This window comes from Ciconia boyciana, chromosome 28 (assembly GCF_034638445.1).
Source record: "Ciconia boyciana chromosome 28, ASM3463844v1, whole genome shotgun sequence".
In the NCBI taxonomy this organism is placed as follows: Eukaryota; Metazoa; Chordata; class Aves; order Ciconiiformes; family Ciconiidae; genus Ciconia; species Ciconia boyciana.
The window spans coordinates 2,158,415-2,176,139 of NC_132961.1; the positions used below are offsets into that span (position 1 = coordinate 2,158,415).

At 71.8% G+C, this 17,725-nt stretch overlaps 2 protein-coding genes across 2 annotated transcripts; both read left to right on the plus strand.

Moving 5' to 3' along the window:
* The first annotated feature begins 420 nt into the window (after positions 1-420).
* CCDC106 (coiled-coil domain containing 106) lies at positions 421-7,317 on the plus strand. Its single transcript, XM_072847784.1, is given in 7 exon segments — positions 421-519; positions 1,092-1,164; positions 1,517-1,579; positions 1,582-1,623; positions 3,129-3,272; positions 3,962-4,165; positions 6,854-7,317. Coding segments are annotated over 7 exon segments (855 nt in total). The 5' UTR covers positions 421-507; the 3' UTR covers positions 7,171-7,317.
* Positions 7,318-10,480: 3,163 nt separating this feature from the next.
* Positions 10,481-17,500, plus strand: U2AF2 (U2 small nuclear RNA auxiliary factor 2). The gene is given in 12 exon segments (XM_072847785.1): positions 10,481-10,668; positions 11,282-11,439; positions 11,651-11,700; positions 11,702-11,751; positions 11,852-12,003; positions 12,521-12,637; positions 12,719-12,857; positions 13,293-13,372; positions 13,621-13,743; positions 14,199-14,285; positions 15,313-15,561; positions 17,301-17,500. Coding segments are annotated over 12 exon segments (1,389 nt in total). The 5' UTR covers positions 10,481-10,619; the 3' UTR covers positions 17,436-17,500.
* The last annotated feature ends 225 nt before the right edge of the window (positions 17,501-17,725 follow it).

The window sequence follows — 17,725 nt, forward strand, 5'->3', positions numbered from 1 at the left end:
CACGCGTGTCAGTGTACAGCCCCGCAGCGCGTGTCTGCGTGCGCGCGCCTGTGCGTGTCAGTGCAGGGTCTCCCGTGCGCACACGCGTGTCCGTGTCCGCCCCACGCGCTCCCCGCGGCGGCGGTAAGGAGACACCACCCCACCCCCGGGGATGTTTTTCGGCTCTGCTTAGGGGCGGCTCTTTCGCGACGCCCCCCCCCCGCTTCGCCTTTCGCTCGCGGCCGCGCTCGGAATTTTGCCCCGGTCCCTGCGCGGGTGGCGGGGGCGGGCGGCGACTCAGGGAGCGTCGCGAAAGAGCCGCCCCCGAGCGGAGACGCAAAACATCCCCGGGGTGGGGGTGGGGGTGGGGGCGGGCGGAGGCGGGGAGAGGCGGGGGGTTACAGGCGGAGGAGCGGGGCCTGCGCCCCCACCCACCCCGCCTGTAGTCTCCCCCCGCGTCTCCCTTCGCCGTCGCTCCCCGGCGGCTCTTTGCAGACGGTCCCTGCCCGGGCGGCGGCCGCCGGGCGGATGCGGAGCGGGGTGAGCGCGGGGGCTCGGCCGGGACCTCCCCCCCACCGGGACCCCCCAAACCGGGACCCCCCATAGGGACCTCCCCAACCCGCCACCGGCCCGGCTCCCCCCGCCCCCGGTTTGGGGGGACCCCCCCATGGTCTGTTTTTGGGGGGGTCCCGGTTTTTGGGGGGGTCCCGTTTTGGGGAGGGGTTGGTCCCGGTTTGGGGGGTCTCGGCGAGGGAGGTCACGGTTTGGGGAGTCTCGGTCTGGGGGCACTGGTTGGGGGGGGGGGGCTGGGTTTTGGGGTCTCCGGAGGGGTCCCGGGGAGGGGTGTCCGGTTTTGGGGCCCCGGGGGGTCCATTGGGGAGGGTCTTGGGGGGACCCGGTTTGGGGGGTCTTGGGGGTGCTCGGGGACACACATACAAGGTTTGGGGGTCTTCGGGGTCCCGGGGGCGGTTCCCGGTTTGGGGGGTCCTGGGGGGTGTCGTGGTGTGGAGGGGTCCCGGGGGGGGGTGTCCCTTCGTGGGGTGTCCCAGGGATTTGGGGGTCCCAGGGGGTCCTGGTGCTGCTGCACCCCGGTGACCCCGGCCCCCCCGCAGCGTCCTGCCGAGATGCCCGGAGGCAGCGGGGGGCCGGGGGTCCCCGCCATGGCCGAGCGCCGCCGCCGACCCGGTACTGGGGGCCCGGGGGCTTTGGGGGTGCCCGGGGGGGAGCAAGGACCCTGGAAGGGGTGGGGACCCCGGGGGTGTCAGGGGGCTGGGGGAGGGGCTGGGACTCGGGGGGGTGGGCTGGGGACACCAGGGGGATATGGGGGGGGGGCAGGACCCTATTGGGGGGCAGGGCCCCCCTGGGGGTGGGCAGCACCCTGGGGGGGGGGGCAAGGACCCCAGGAGGGTTTGGGGGTGCAGAGGCCTCATTTGGGGGGTGTCAGTGCCCCGGGGGGGAAGGGACCCCTTGGGGGTGCTGGGGGTCAGGGTGCCCTGTGGGGGTGGGGGTGATGGTGACCCCCTGTCCCCCCCCGCAGTGAAGAAGGACGAGGAGGCCTTCGAGATCTCCATCCCCTTTGAGGAGCCCCCCCACGTCGAGCCCCCATCTTCTACAGCCTCAGCCCCCCCCAGAGCAGCTTCGAAGGTGAGGGGGGCCCGGACGCCTGGGTCCCTTTGGGGGGGTCACAGCGGGCAGGGTCCCCGGGGGGGGGTCCCCCAAGCTGGGCGGGGTGGGGGCAGGGTCCCTGGGGATGTGGGGCTGGGGTCCCCAAGCCGGGGGTCCCCTGGAATGTGGGTCTGAGGGTGGGGATCCCCACAGCCCCCCGAGGCGCAGGGGTCCCCAGGGACGTGGGGCTGGGGGTCCCCAAGTGGGGGTCCCCAGGGACGTGGGTGTGAGGGTGGGGGTCCCCAGAGCCCCTCAGGGTATGGGGTGTCCCCGGGATGGGGGAGCTGAGGTTGCCCCCAAGCTGGGGGTCCCCAGGATGCGGGTGGGGGTCCCCAGAATCCCCTGAGGCATGGGGGGTCCCGCAGAATATGGAGCTGAGGGTGGGGGTCCCCAGAGCCCCCCAAGGCACAGGGGGTCCCCAGGGCCGTGGGTCTGAGGGTGGGGGTCCCCAGAGCCCCTGGGGCAGGGGTCCCCAGGGCCGTGGGTCTGAGGGTGGGGGTCCCCAGAGCCCCCTGAGGTGCAGGGGGTCCCCAGGGCCGTGGGTCTGAGGGTGGGGGTCACCAGACCCCCTCGAAGTGCCGGGGGTCCCCAAGGATGTGGGGCTGGGAGTGGGGGTCCCCAGAGTCCCCTGAGGTGCAGGGGGTCCCCAGGGCCGTGGGTCTGAGGGCGGGGTCTCCAGAGCCCCCGAGGCACAGGGGGTCCCCGGGGACGTGGGGCTGGGGGTCTCGAAGCAGGGGGTCCCCAGGGCCGTGGGTCTGAGGGTGGGGGTCTCCAGAGCCCCTGGGGGAGGGGGTCCCCAGGGCCGTGGGTCTGAGGGCAGGGGTCCCCAGAGCCCCTGGGGCAGGGGGTCCCCAGGGCGGTGGGTCTGAGGGCGGGGGTCCCCAGGGCCCCTGGGGCAGGGGGTCCCCAGGGCGGTGGGTCTGAGGGCGGGGGTCCCCAGGGCCCCTGGGGCAGGGGGTCCCCAGGGCCGTGGGTCTGAGGGCGGGGTCCCCAGAGCCCCTGGGGCAGGGGTCCCCAGGGCCGTGGGTCTGAGGGCGGGGTCCCCAGGGCCCCTGGGGCAGGGGTCCCCAGGGCCGTGGGTCTGAGGGCGGGGTCCCCAGGGCCCCTGGGGCAGGGGTCCCCAGGGCCGTGGGTCTGAGGGCGGGGTCCCCAGGGCCCCTGGGGCAGGGGGTCCCCAGGGCCGTGGGTCTGAGGGCGGGGGTCCCCAGGGCCCCTGGGGCAGGGGGTCCCCAGGGCCGTGGGTCTGAGGGCGGGGGTCCCCAGGGCCCCTGGGGCAGGGGGTCCCCAGGGCCGTGGGTCTGAGGGCGGGGTCCCCAGGGCCCCTGGGGCAGGGGGTCCCCAGGGCCGTGGGTCTGAGGGCGGGGTCCCCAGGGCCCCTGGGGCAGGGGTCCCCAGGGCCGTGGGTCTGAGGGCGGGGTCCCCAGGGCCCCTGGGGCAGGGGTCCCCAGGGCCGTGGGTCTGAGGGCGGGGTCCCGGGGTCCCAGAGCCCCCCGGGGCGCGGGCGCAGCTGCACCTGGCCCTGGAGCGGAACGCCTGGCTGCAGAAGCGCATCGAGGACCTGGAGGAGGAGCGGGATTTCCTGCGCTGCCAGCTCGACAAGTTCATCTCGGGCGCCCGCGGCCGGGACGGTGAGGGGACACGGGGGGGGACACGGCGGGGACGTGGGGGATGCTCGGGGCAGGGGTATGGGGGTCTGGGGGACGGGGACAGGGGGTTTGGGGGGACACGGAGGGCTGGGGACGTGGGGAGGCTCAGGACACGGGGACGTGGGGTCTGAGGGGACACGGGGACAGGGGTCTGGGGGGACGCGAGGGATGGGGGACGTGGGGTCTGGGGGACGTGGGGACACGGGGACAGGGATGGGGGGACAGAGGGACGGGGACATGGGGTCTGGGGGAGACATGGGGACAGGGGTTTGGGGGGACATGGAGGGATGGGGGACATGGGGAGGCTCAGGACAGGGGTCTGGGGGTGACATGGGGACCGGGATAGGGGACAGGAGGACAGGGACATGGGGTCTGTGGGGGACATGGGGACACGGGGACAGGAGGTTTGGGGGGACACAGGGATGGGGGACGGGGCACAAGGGGATATGGGGTCTGGGGGACAGGGGTCGGGGGGACGTGGAGGGGCACGGGGGGACGGGGACTCGGGGCTGCGGGACAGGGGGGGACGTGGAGGGGCAGGGGGACGCGGGGACCCAGGGAGGGGGGGACAGAGGGACGCTGACGGCGGGAGGGACTCGGGGACACCGACCTGGGGGCGGCGGGGGGGGCCCGGCCGCCCGGGTCCCTCCGGCGCTGAGCGCTGCCCGCAGAGGAGCACGGCCGCGGGAAGGCGCCGCCGCGGCGGGGGGACGCGGGGGACCCCCGCAACGGGGAGGTGACGGACAACGACAGCGTCGCCTCCTCCCTCGGCCCCTCCGAGGACGGCGGCACCGGTGACCGGCGGCGGCAGAAACCCAAAAGCGGCGTCACCCGGCGCCGCGTCGGCAAAGCCCGGACCCGCGAGCGGCAGCGGGGTGAGACCCTGGGGACACTGGGGACGCATCTGGGGACACCAGGACCCCCTGGGGACACCTCTGGGGACACCGGGGACACCTCTGGGGACACCGGGACCCCCTGGGGACACTGGGGACGCATCTGGGGACACTGGGGACACATATGGGGACACCGGGACCCCCTGGGGACACTGGGGACGCATCTGGGGACACCAGGACCCCCTGGGGACACCTCTGGGGACGCTGGGGACACCTCTGGGGACACTGGGGACACATCTGGGGACACTGGGGACACATCTGGGGACACCGGGGACACATATGGGGACACCGGGACCCCCTGGGGACACTGGGGACGCATCTGGGGACACTGGGGACACATATGGGGACACCGGGACCCCCTGGGGACACTGGGGATGCATCTGGGGACACCAGGACCCCCTGGGGACACTGGGGACACCTGTGGGGATGCTGGGGATGCATCTGGGGACACCGGGACCCCCTGGGGACACTGGGGACACATCTGGGGACACCGGGACCCTCCAAGGACACCGGGACCCTCCTGAGGACACTGGGACGCACATGGGGACACCGGGACCCTCCAGGGACACACCTGGGGACACTGGGACCCCCTGGGGACACTGGGACCCTCCAGGGACACTGGGACCCCCCTGGGGACACCAGGGTGTCCCCCCCCTAGACCCCGCGGGGTCACCTGGTCCCCTCCAGGACCCCCCAGGCCACCACGTCCCCAGGGTCCCCCATGCCGGTGGCCACAGCTGGAGGTGACGGTGTGTCCCCCCCGTCTGTCCCTGTTGTCCCCACCCCCGTGTGCCTCCATGCCGGTGTCCCTGTTCCCCTCTGTCCCCTATCCCTGTCCCTGCCACGTCCCTGTCCCTGTGTCTCCATCCCATGTCCCCCACATCCCCGTCCCTGTCCCCATCCCTGTATCCTCCCATCCCTGTCCCTGTGTCCCCATCCCCCTGTCCCCATGTCCCTGTCCTGCCTCCCTGTGTCCCCCTGTCCCCATGTCCCTGTCCCCATGTCCCTGTCCCCATCCCTCTGTCTCACATCCGCACGTCCCCATCCCCATGTCCTGGTGCCCCATGTCCCCGTGTCCCCCCCTGTCCCTGTGTCCCATGTCCCCATCCCCACGTCCCTGTGTCCCCATGTCCCCATGTCTGTCCTGCATCCCTGTGTCCCCATCCCCTGTCCTCATGTCCCTGTCCCCATCCCTCTGTCCCCCATGTCCGGGTGTCCCATGTCCCTGTGTCCCCGTCCCCGCGTATCCCCCATCCCTGTGTCCCTGTATCCCCATGTCTGGGTGTCCCCTGTCCCCCGTATCCCCCCATCCCCTGTCCCCCTCCCCCATTCCTGCGTCCCCCATCCCCCCATCCCCATGTCCCTGTGTCCCCCCATCCCTGTGTCCCCCTGTCCCCGTGTTCCCCATCCCTGTGTCCCCCTGTATCCCCCACCCCCGTATCCCCCTCCCCCATCCCCACGTCCCTGTATCCTCCATCCCCATGTCCCTGTGTCCCCTGTCCCCCTGTATCCCCCACCCCCGTATCCCCTCCCCCCGTCCCCGTATCCCCCCATCCCCATGTCCCTGTGTCCCCTGTCCCCCTGTATCCCCCTCCCCGTCCCCATGTCCCCGTATCCCCCATCCCCCTGTCCCTGTGTCCCCTGTATCCCCCACCCCCGTATCCCCTCCCCCATCCCCGTATCCCCCATCCCCATGTCCCTGTGTCCCCCTGTCCCCCTGTATCCCCCACCCCCATATCCCCCTCCCCCGTCCCCACGTCCCTGTATCCCCCATCCCCATGTCCCTGTGTCCCCTGTCCCCCGTATCCCCCCACCCCCGTATCCCCCTCCCCTGTCCCCACGTCCCCGTATCCCCCATCCCCATGTCCCTGTGTCCCCCTGTATCCCCCACCCCCGTATCCCCCTCCCCCGTCCCCACGTCCCTGTATCCCCCATCCCCATGTCCCTGTGTCCCCTGTCCCCTGTATCCCCCACCACCGTATCCCCCACCCCGTATCCCCCTCCCCCGTCCCCACGTCCCCGTATCCCCCATCCCCATGTCCCTGTGTCCCCCTGTATCCCCCACCCCCGTATCCCCCTCCCCCGTCCCCACGTCCCCGTATCCCCCATCCCCATGTCCCTGTGTCCCCTGTCCCCTGTATCCCCCCACCCCGTATCCCCCTCCCCTGTCCCCACGTCCCTGTATCCCCCATCCCCATGTCCCTGTGTCCCCCTGTATCCCCCCACCCCGTATCCCCCTCCCCCATCCCCACGTCCCCGTATCCCCCATCCCCATGTCCCTGTGTCCCCCTGTATCCCCCACCCCCGTATCCCCCTCCCCCGTCCCCACGTCCCCGTATCCCCCATCCCCATGTCCCTGTGTCCCCTGTATCCCCCCACCCCGTATCCCCCTCCCCCATCCCCACGTCCCCGTATCCCCCCATCCCCATGTCCCTGTGTCCCCCTGTATCCCCCCACCCCGTATCCCCTCCCCCATCCCCACGTCCCTGTATCCCCCATCCCCATGTCCCTGTGTCCCCCTGTATCCCCCACCCCCGTATCCCCCTCCCCCCGTCCCCACGTCCCCGTATCCCCCATCCCCATGTCCCTGTGTCCCCCTGTATCCCCCTCCCCCATCCCCATATCCCCCATCCCCATGTCCCTGTGTCCCCTGTCCCCCGTCCCCCGCAGTGAAGGACGCCGACGGGGTCCTCTCCCGCTACAAGAAGATCCTGACCACCTTCCAGAAGCTGAAGAGCATGAGCCGGGCCTTCGAGCACCACCGCGTCGACCGCAACACGGTGGCGCTGACCACCCCCATCGCCGAGCTGCTGCTGGTGGCCCCCGAGAAGCTGGCGGAGGTGGGGGAGTTCGACCCCTCCAAGGAGCGGCTGCTGGAGTACTCGCGCCGCTGCTTCCTCGCCCTCGACCCCGACACCCTGCAGAAGGTGCAGGCCCTCAAGAAGAGCAAACTGCTGCTGCCCATCACCTACCGCTTCAAGCGGTGAGGGGGGGGGGGCACACGCCCCGCCCCTCCACCCGCCCGGCGATGGGAGCCCCCAACCCGCTGGGACCCCCGCGTGCTGCCCCAACACGGTGGGACCCCCCCCCCCCCCCGGACCGCTCCAGGAGGATGGGATCCCCCCCCAGACCCCTCCAGAGGAAGGGAGCCCCCCTTGGACCCCCCCCCAGTTCTTCAGGGGACAGGACCCCAGACCCCCCACTCCTTCAGGGAGATGGGACCCCCCCCACCCCTCAGGGAGATGGGAAGAGACCCCCCGCCCCCGGACCGCTCCAGAGGAAGGAGCCCCCTCGGACCCCCCAGTTCTTCAGGGGACGGGACCCCCCAGACCCCCCACTCCTTCAGGGAGATGGGACCCCCCCCCACTCCTTCAGGGGATGGGACCCCCCACTCCTTCAGGGGGACGGACCCCCAGACCCCCCCACCCCTCAGGGAGATGGGAAGGGACCCCCCCAGACCCCCACCCCTCAGGGAGATGGGACCCCCCCCCACTCCTTCAGGGGGATGGGACCCCCCACCCCTCAGGGAGATGGGAAGGGACCCCCCCCCAGACCCCTCCAGGAGGATGGGATCCCCCAGACCCCTCCAGAGGAAGGAGCCCCCTCGGACCCCCCAGTTCTTCAGGGGGACAGGACCCCCCAGACCCCTCCCCCACTCCTTCAGGGGATGGGACCCCCCCCAAACCCCCCCCACCCCTCAGGAGATGGGACCCCCCACACACTCCTTCAGGGGGATGGGATCCCCCCACAGACCCCCCCCCACCCCTCAGGGAGATGGGACCCCCCCAGACCCCCCACCCCTCAGGGAGATGGGACCCCCCCCCCACTCCTTCAGGGGATGGGACCCCCCCACCCCTCAGGGAGATGGGAAGAGACCCCCCCGGACCGCTCCAGGAGGATGGGATCCTCCCCAGACCCCTCCAGAGGAAGGGAGCCCCCTCGGACACCCCCAGTTCTTCAGGGGACGGGACCCCCCCAGACCCCCCCACTCCTTCAGGGAGATGGGACCCCCCCCCACTCCTTCAGGGAGATGGGATCCCCCCCCACTCCTTCAGGGGATGGGACCCCCCACAGACCCCCACCCCTCAGGGAGATGGGACCCCCCCCCACTCCTTCAGGGGATGGGACCCCCCCCCCAGACCCCTCCAGGAGGATGGGATCCCCCAGACCCCTCCAGAGGAAGGGAGCCCCCTTGGACCCCCCCAGTTCTTCAGGGGACAGGACCCCCCAGACCCCCCACTCCTTCAGGGGGATGGGACCCCCCCCCCCACTCCTTCAGGGGGATGGGATCCCCCCCCACTCCTTCAGGGGATGGGACCCCCACAGACCCCCCCACCCCTCAGGGAGATGGGACCCCCCCACCCACTCCTTCAGGGGATGGGAACCCCCCCCAGACCCCTCCAGGAGGATGGGATCCCCCAGACCCCTCCAGAGGAAGGGAGCCCCCTCGGACCCCCCCAGTTCTTCAGGGGACAGGACCCCCCAGACCCCCCACTCCTTCAGGGGATGGGATCCCCCCCCACTCCTTCAGGGGATGGGACCCCCCAGACCCCCCACCCCTCAGGGAGATGGGACCCCCCTCACTCCTTCAGGGAGATGGGATCCCCCCAGACCCCCCACCCCTCAGGGAGATGGGACCCCCCCCACTCCTTCAGGGGGATGGGACCCCCCACCCCTCAGGGAGATGGGAAGAGACCCCCCCCGGACCGCTCCAGGAGGATGGGATCCCCCAGACCCCTCCAGAGGAAGGAGCCCCCTCGGACCCCCCAGTTCTTCAGGGGACAGGACCCCAGACCCCCCACTCCTTCAGGGAGATGGGACCACCCCCCCCACTCCTTCAGGGGATGGGACCCCCCCAGACCCCCCCACCCCTCAGGAGATGGGACCCCCCCCAGACCCCCCACCCCTCAGGGAGATGGGAAGAGACTCCCCCCCAGACCCCTCCAGAGGAAGGGAGCCCCCCTCGGACCCCTCCAGAGGAAGGGACCCCTCTCCACTCCTTCAGGGGACAGGACCCCCCAGACCCCCCACCCCTCAGGGAGATGGGATTCCCCCCCCCCAGGGGAAGGGACCTCCCCTCCCCCAGACCCTCCAGAGGAAGGGACCTCCCCCCAGGGGATGGGATCTCCCAGACCCCCCAAGGGGGACGGGACCCCCGACCCCCCCTCAGGGGATGGGACCCCACACACACACAGGGAAGAGCCCCCCCAGACCCCTCCAGGGGACCGGACCCCAGGGACCCCCGTCCCTCAGGGGGACAGGACCCCTCCCCGACGCCCCCAGGGGGACAGGATCCCCCAGACCCACATGGGACCCCCCAGTGGGGTGGGACCCCCAGGGCTCAGGCCGGGCTCTGGGGGGTCCTGCCCCCCTCCCCCGGGGTCCCCTCCCCCGCCGTGTCCCCGCGCCCCTCCCCCAGCCCAGGGAAAAACCAGGAAAAGGAGAAAACGAGGAAAAAGGGGGAAAAACCCCGCGGGCAGCGGCGAATAAAGAGCGGGGCGAAGCGCGGGGCGTCCGCCTGGCTCCTTGGGGGTCAGGGGTCAATTCTGGGGTCAGGGGGTCAGGGGTCACGGGGTTTGGGGGGTCAGGGGGTCACGGACCCCTCCCGCTGTCACGGGGGGGTGTGGCAGGCGTGGCCCCGCCTCCCCGTGACGGCACTTCCGCTCCCTGCCGGAAGCGCTTGCTCGGAAAGGGGCGGGGCTCGCGCTTGGTGCGGGAGGAGCCGAAGTGATGCCGAGCGGCGGCGGAAAGTGCCGAAGGGGCGCAGGGCGGGGCCACCCGGCCGGAAGTTGCCCCGGCGGAAGCGGAAGCGCCGCCGAGGTGGCGGCCGGGCGGGACCGAGCCGGGCAACGGGGCTGTCCCAGCGCCCACCGGGAGGGGCGGAGGCGGCGGAACCCGGCCCTCGGGGCGGCGGAGCGCGGCCGTTCCCTTCCGTCCCCTGTGGCCGAGGCGCGAAGCGGCGGCCGGAAGTCAGTGAGGCCCCCGCCGGAAGTGGCGTATAGGGTGGTGGAAGGACCCTGAGGAGAGCCGAGCTCTTCCGGAAAGAGCCGAGCAGCGAGAGGCGAGCGGGGAGGGCCGGGCGCCGCCGGAAAGGGCCGAGCGCCGCCGGAAAGAGCCGAGCGCCGCCGGAAAGGGCCGAGCGCCGCCGGAAAGGGCCGAGCGCCGCCGGAAAGGGCCGAGCGCCGCCGGAAAGAGCCGAGCGCCGCCGGAAAGAGCCGAGCGCCGCCGGAAAGGGCCGAGCGTGGCCCGAGGAGCCCCGAGCGGCGGCCGGAAGCTGCCGAGCGCGGGGCCGGAAGTGCCCGAGCGTTGCCGAGCGGGGGGACGGTGCCGCCGCGGCCTGCGCGGGGTCGGAGCCGGGAGCGGGGCCGGGGCCGAGGCCGAACCGGGAACCGGGAGCGGGGCCGGGGCTGGAGCTGGAGCCGGGGCCGCCGCCGCCATGTCGGACTTCGACGAATTCGAGCGGCAGCTCAACGAGAACAAACAAGGTACCGGCGGGGGCGGCGCCCCGCCCCCACCGCGCCGCCGCCGCCCCTCCCCCACCCGCCGCCGTGCCCGCCCCGCCCCCACCCGGCTCTTGTGGGGGTCCCCGCCCCCCCCCTTGGTCTGTGTCCCCCCGCCCGGGGCGCTCCCTGTGAGGGGGGGCCCGCCCCGGTCCCCTGGGGCTGCCCCCATCGCCCCTACTGGGGGTCTCCCCCGCGCCCCCTTTGGGGTCTCTTCCCTCCCCTCCCCCAAGAGGGGCTCCTGCGCCCCCAGCCTGAGCTCCAGTTGGGGGTGTCGTGTCCCCCTCCTTCAGCACTCTCTCTGCCCCCGCTGCGGTGCCTGGGGGTCACGGTGCCCCCCATTATTGCCCCTCCCCTTATTTTGGCGTGTCCTGAGAGGGGCAGCGTCCTGGGGGCCCCACGTGCTGCCCCCTCCCCCGCCATGTGCTCCCCCGGGGTCCCTGTGCCCCCCATGAGGGGATGGAAACCCCCAGCCCGTGGTGAGGGGGGGCCCCAGGCCTGGGGGGAGGGGGGGGCTGCCCCCGGGGGAGGGAGGGGAGTTTGGGGGGGGGTGCAGACCCCTCCCCACACCGTTTCGTGCCCCCCGTCCCCCCCCCAGAGCGTGACAAGGAGAACCGGCACCGGAAGCGCAGCCACAGCCGCTCCCGCAGCCGGGATCGGAAACGCCGCAGCCGCAGCCGGGACCGGAGGAACCGGGATCAACGCAGCGTCTCCCGCGACCGCCGGCGACGCCGGTAGCGCCCGGGCGCCTGGGGGGTGGGGGTGGGGGCAGCGGGGCTGGGACCCCCACGCTATTCAAAGGGGGGGGTTCAGGCCTGGCAGCCACCGTAACGGGGTCTCTTTTCCCTCGCAGGTCACCCCTGAGCCTTTCGGGACCCCTGAGGTGAGTCTGGGGGGGTCTGTCAGTGCCGGGGGGCGGCGCAGGGGGTGCTCAGCCCCCACCCCCTCACCCCACTGTGCCCCCCAGCCGCTCCCCCGCCACGAGAAGAAGAAGAAGATCCGCAAGTACTGGGACGTGCCCCCCCGGCTTCGAGCACATCACCCCCATGCAGTACAAAGCCATGCAAGGTGCGCGGGCCCCCAGGGCCCCCCAAAACCCCCCAGGGCCCCCTAGAGCCCCCAGAGCCCCCCAGGCCCTGACGGTTCCCCCCTCCCCCCAATTTTCCAGCCGCGGGGCAGATCCCGGCCACGGCGCTGCTGCCCACCATGACCCCCGACGGTTTGGCCGTCACCCCCACGCCGGTGCCGGTGGTGGGCAGCCAGATGACGCGGCAGGCGCGGCGCCTCTACGTCGGCAACATCCCCTTCGGCATCACCGAGGTATCGGGGGCGGTGGGGGGGACGGGCAGGATTTGGGGCTGGGGGTTTGGGGACGCCGATGGAGGAGCCGCCGCCGCGAGGCCTCGGGAACAAACCCTTGCACCCCCCCTCCCCAAGACGCAGCTCCCCTGTCCCCCTCAACCCCCCAATCCCTCCAACCCCCTCCTTTTCCCTACCCCCCAAACCCCCGTTTCCCCCCATACGAGGGGTTCAGCCCCAGCCCCCACTGCTTCTGCACCTCCTGGGCGTTCCCAGCGGCCATGGTGCTGAGCCCCCTCCCCAACCCCCCATCCCCAAATCCCCCCCAAAACCCCCCAAGCCCCTCACTTTTCCGCAATACGCAGAGCTCAAGTGCAGACCCCCGCTCTCTCTTTTTCTTTACAGATGCGGCCCCAAACTTGTGCTGCCCCCCCCAACCCCCCCCCCATCAGTGCTGGGGGGGGTGTGCACGATTTGGCCTGACCTTTTTCTTTGTGCCTCCCCCCCTTTTTTCTGTCCCCCCCCCCCCCCATTTTAGGAAGCCATGATGGATTTCTTCAACGCCCAGATGCGGCTGGGGGGGCTGACCCAGGCGCCGGGGAACCCCGTCCTGGCCGTGCAAATTAACCAGGACAAGAATTTCGCCTTTTTGGAGGTAAAACGGGCTCGAGAGGGACGGGGGGGGCGGTCGTGGCGCCCGCGGGGGGGTCACCGGTCCCTGTGTCCCCCTCCCCAGTTCCGCTCGGTGGACGAGACCACGCAGGCGATGGCGTTCGACGGCATCATCTTCCAAGGGCAGTCGCTGAAGATCCGCCGCCCCCACGACTACCAGCCGCTGCCCGGCATGTCGGAGAACCCCTCCGTCTACGTGCCGGGTGAGGGGGGGACCCCAAAACCCCCAGGGCCACCCCCCACACCTTGATTTGGGGGGGTGGGGGGGGCACACAGCGCTGGGACCCCTCCTGGGGCTCCTTTCCTCGTTGTGGCCGGCTCTTCTTTCTTCCATGGGGGGAAATGGCTGTGGGGCCCCCCCGGGGCTCCTCCTTTTGGGGTGAGCTGTTTCCCCACCCCAAAACGGGATTTGGAAGGGGGCGCTCTAGGGTCCCCCCTTTTTTTGGGGTGTGTTGTTTGTTGTTCAAAAGGGATTTGGGGGGGGGGCGGCGGCTCTCGGTGCCCTTTACCCACCCCCCCCGGAGACCCAGGCCATGCTGGGGCTCCCCCCGGGGCTGGTTTGGTCCTGGGGGCCCCCCCCCGTGTCCCCCTCAGCCCCCCCCATGTCCCCCCAGCTCACAGCTGTGTGTCCCCCCCAGGCGTCGTCTCCACAGTGGTGCCCGACTCCGCTCACAAGCTCTTCATCGGGGGCCTCCCCAACTACCTGAACGACGACCAGGTGAGGGGGCGGCCCCAGAGCCCCCCCAAACCTGGGGGGGGTTTCACAGTGGAGGGGGGGCCGGGGGACCCCTATTTCCTCCCCCCCCCCAGCTGAGCTCTCCATCAATGGGGGCAGGAACTGGGAGGGGGGCAGCAGCCGGGACCCCCGGGGTGTCTTGGGGGGGGGGTCCCCGGTGCCGGGGGGAGGTCCCTGGTGCCGCGGGGGGTCCCAGAGCCGCCGTGCCCCCCGATCATGCCCCCCCCCAGGTGAAGGAGCTGCTGACGTCCTTCGGGCCCCTGAAAGCCTTCAACCTGGTGAAGGACAGTGCCACCGGCCTCTCCAAGGGCTACGCTTTCTGCGAGTACGTCGACATCAACGTCACCGACCAGGTACCCCAAACCCCCCCCCGGGACCCCAAAACCCCCCCTGACCCCCCCGATCCCCTCCGGGCCCTTCCAGGGCTTTCTGTGCCTGAAATCTTCTCAAAACACCCCGAAACGTGCCCTAAAGGCCGTCGGGGAGATGCTGCTGGGCTGTGGGGACCCCGCGACGGGGCTTGGAGACCCCCCGAAGGGCTCCGGGACGCCCCAAGCCCCTCGGGGTGCCCTGGGGGGGTGCAGCCATTGCCCCCCCCCCGCTAAAATCGTGCTGCTTTTTGGGGGGGGACGGAGCCAACCCCCCTCCAAATTCCTCTTTGGGAGGAGAGAGAGGAGCTGCCGAACTTGAATTTCTGTGTCCTGCTGCGGGTTTGGGGTCTCTTGGGGTGCCCCAAATTTGGGTGGGGGTTCCCCAAACCCCACGGTGCCCCCCCCAAACCCCCCGGTGACCCCCGTGTCCCCCCCAGGCCATCGCGGGGCTCAATGGGATGCAGCTGGGTGACAAGAAGCTGCTGGTGCAGAGGGCCAGCGTGGGGGCCAAGAATGCCACCCTGGTGAGTGGGGGGCGGACGCCGGGGTCCCCCGGGGCGGGGGAGGGCAGGGCGGACGCTGGGGGGTCCCCTGGCATGGGGGAGGGGCCTGGGTCCTTTTTGAGGGGGTGGGGAGGGGTTCCAGGATGCCTGGGTGGTCTTGGCGGGAGGGGAGGGGGTACGGAGATGCCAGGACGCCGTGTCCCTGTCCCCAGCGAGCTGGGGGTCCCTGGGGGGTGCGGGGGTGTCAGGAGGTCCTGGGTCCTCTTTCGGGGGTGTGGGGGTGCCAGGGCGCCTGGCTCCTCGGGAGGGGACCCTGGATGCCGGGGTTCTTTTGGGGGGCATGGGGGTCCCTAAGGGGGGATGCGGGGACACCAAGATCCCTCTTCCCCACCCCCAGTGATCCGGGGGTCCCCAAAGGGGGGTATGGGGACACCAGGACCCCTTGTCCCTGTCCCCAGGGAGCTGGGGGGGTCCCCGGGGGGGGCTGCGGGGACACCAGGACGCCTGGGTGCTCCCCCGGGGCGGTGCGGGGGTGCCAAGACCCCTCGTCCGTGTCCCCCAGTGATGTGGGGGTCCCCCGGGGGGGTGCCAGGACCCCTCGTCCCCACCCCCAGTGATCTGGGGGTCCCCGGGGGGGTGCGGGGGCACCGGGACCCCTTGTCCTCGTCCCCAGGGAGCTGGGGGGTCCCCGGGGGGTCTGGGGCCACCGGGACGCCCGGGTCCTCTTGGGGGCATGGGGCACCCGGGACCCCTCGTCCCCACCCCCAGCGATCTGGGGGGTGCGGGGGCATCCGGGACGCCCGGATCCTCTCCCGGGGGGTGCGGGGCACCAGGACCCCTCGTCCCCAGGGAGCTGGGTGGGGGGTCAGGGGGGGGTGGGCGGCGCTGGGGGGCGGGCGGGGACGGCGGGACGCCTCGCCGCCGTCTCTGGGAAGCCGGGGATCCCCGGGGAGGGGTCTGGGGGAAACACCCCTCCCCCGTCTCGGGCGGGGGTCCCGTCACCCCTAACCCCCCGCTGTCGCCCCTCCCCCTCCCGCCCCCTCACCAGAGCACGATAAACCAGACCCCGGTGACGCTGCAGGTGCCCGGGCTGATGAGCTCGCAGGTGCAGATGGGCGGCCACCCCACCGAGGTGCTGTGCCTGATGAACATGGTGCTGCCCGAGGAGCTGCTGGACGACGAGGAGTACGAGGAGATCGTGGAGGACGTGCGCGACGAGTGCGGCAAGTACGGGCTCGTCAAGTCCATCGAGATCCCCCGGCCCGTCGACGGCGTCGAGGTGCCCGGATGCGGAAAGGTGGGAGACGAGGAGGGGGGGGGGGGATGGGGATGGGGACGGCGCCCGGGCGCCCCGCGGAGATGGGGGGAGGGGACGGGGACAGCCTGGCGGGCGGTGGGGACAAGGACAGCGTCCGGGCACCCCAGGGTCACTTGGGGACGTGGCGGTGGGGACGAGGACAGCGCCCAGGGACCCCGGTGTCACCCGGGGATGTGGTGGTGGGGACAAGGACAGCATCCGGGCACCCCAGGGTCACTTGGGGACGTGGCGGTGGGGACGACGACAGCGCCCAGGGACCCCGGTGTCACCCGGGGACGTGGCGGTGGGGACGATGACAGCGCCCAGAGACCCCGGTGTCACCCGGGGATGTGGCAGTGGGACGAGGACAGCACCCAGGGACCCCGGTGTCACCCGGGGATGTGGCGGTGGGGACAAGGACAGCGCCCAGAGACCCCGGTGTCACCCGGGGACGTGGCGGTGGGGACGAGGACAGCGACCGGGCACCCCAGGGTCACTTGGGGACGTGGCGGTGGGGACGACGACAGCGCCCAGGGACCCCGGTGTCACCCGGGGACATGGCAGTGGGGACGAGGACAGCGCCCAGGGACCCCGGTGTCACCCGGGGACGTGGCAGTGGGGACGAGGACAGCGCCCAGGGACCCCGGTGTCACCCAGGGATGTGGCAGTGGGGACAAGGACAGCACCCAGGGACCCCAGCGTCACCCGGGGACGTGGCAGTGGGGACGAGGACAGCGTCCGGGCACCCCAGGGTCACTTGGGGACGTGGCGGTGGGGACGAGGACAGCGCCCAGGGACCCCGGTGTCACCCGGGGACGTGGCAGTGGGGACGAGGACAGCGCCCAGGGACCCCGGTGTCACCCGGGGACGTGGCAGTGGGGACAAGGACAGCACCCAGGGACCCCAGCATCACCCGGGGACGTGGCAGTGGGGACGAGGACAGCGTCCGGGCACCCCAGGGTCACTTGGGGACGTGGCGGTGGGGACGAGGACAGCGCCCAGGGACCCCGGTGTCACCCAGGGATGTGGCAGTGGGGATGAGGACAGCGCCCAGGGACCCCGGTGTCACCCGGGGACGTGGCGGTGGGGACGAGGACAGTGACCGGGCACCCCAGGGTCACCCGGGGACGTGGCGGTGGGGACGACGACAGCGCCCAGGGACCCCGGTGTCACCCGGGGACGTGGTGGTGGGGACGAGGACAGCGCCCAGGGACCCCAGTGTCACCCGGGGACGTGGCAGTGGGACAAGGACAGTGTCCGGGCACCCCAGGGTCACCCGGGGATGTGGCGGTGGGGATGAGGACAGTGCCCAGAGACCGCAATGTCACTTGGGGATGTGGCAGTGGGGACGAGGACAGCGCCCAGGGACCCCGGTGTCACCCGGGGATGTGGTGGTGGGGACGAGGACAGCGTCCAGGCACCCTAGGGTCACCCGGGGACGTGGCAGTGGGGACAAGGACAATTCCCAGACACCCCCGTGCCCCGTGGGGACACGACAGGGCCTGGGAACCCCACAGAGACGTGGCCGTGGGGCTGAGGACAGCGCCCGACGCCCCGTGGGGACGGGGGACAGGGGCAGCGCCCGACGCCCCGAGATTTGGCAGCAGGACAGTGACTAACCCTTCCCCCGGGGGGGGACAGCGGGTTCCCACGTGGGGCAGGGGCTGTGGGGCGGGACGTGTGGGGCAGGGGCTGGGGGCAGGCGCCCGCCTGCCCCCCCTGACCCCCCGCACCCCCAGATCTTCGTGGAGTTCACCTCGGTGTTCGACTGCCAGAAGGCGATGCAGGGCCTCACCGGCCGCAAGTTCGCCAACAGAGTCGTCGTCACCAAGTACTGCGACCCCGACTCCTACCACCGCCGCGACTTCTGGTAGCCCCCGGCGGGGGCCGGGCCGGGGGATGGGCCCCAGCGCCCCCCACCCCCAGCCCTTTTTTTTTTTTTTTTTTTTTGCCCCACCCCCCGTTCTTTTTTTTTTTTTTTTTTTTTTTTTGTTCTTTTCGGGGTTTTGTTGTTTTTGTTTTTCTCTTGTTTCGGCGGTTCCTCATCCCCCCTCTTCCCCTTCCCCCCCAGTGCTGGTTTCTCGTCGTAGCGCTCACCCCTCCCCCGTGGCGTTTCGTATTGGCAAAAACAGGGGCCCCTCCCCCCATGTCAAACAGAGTCGGG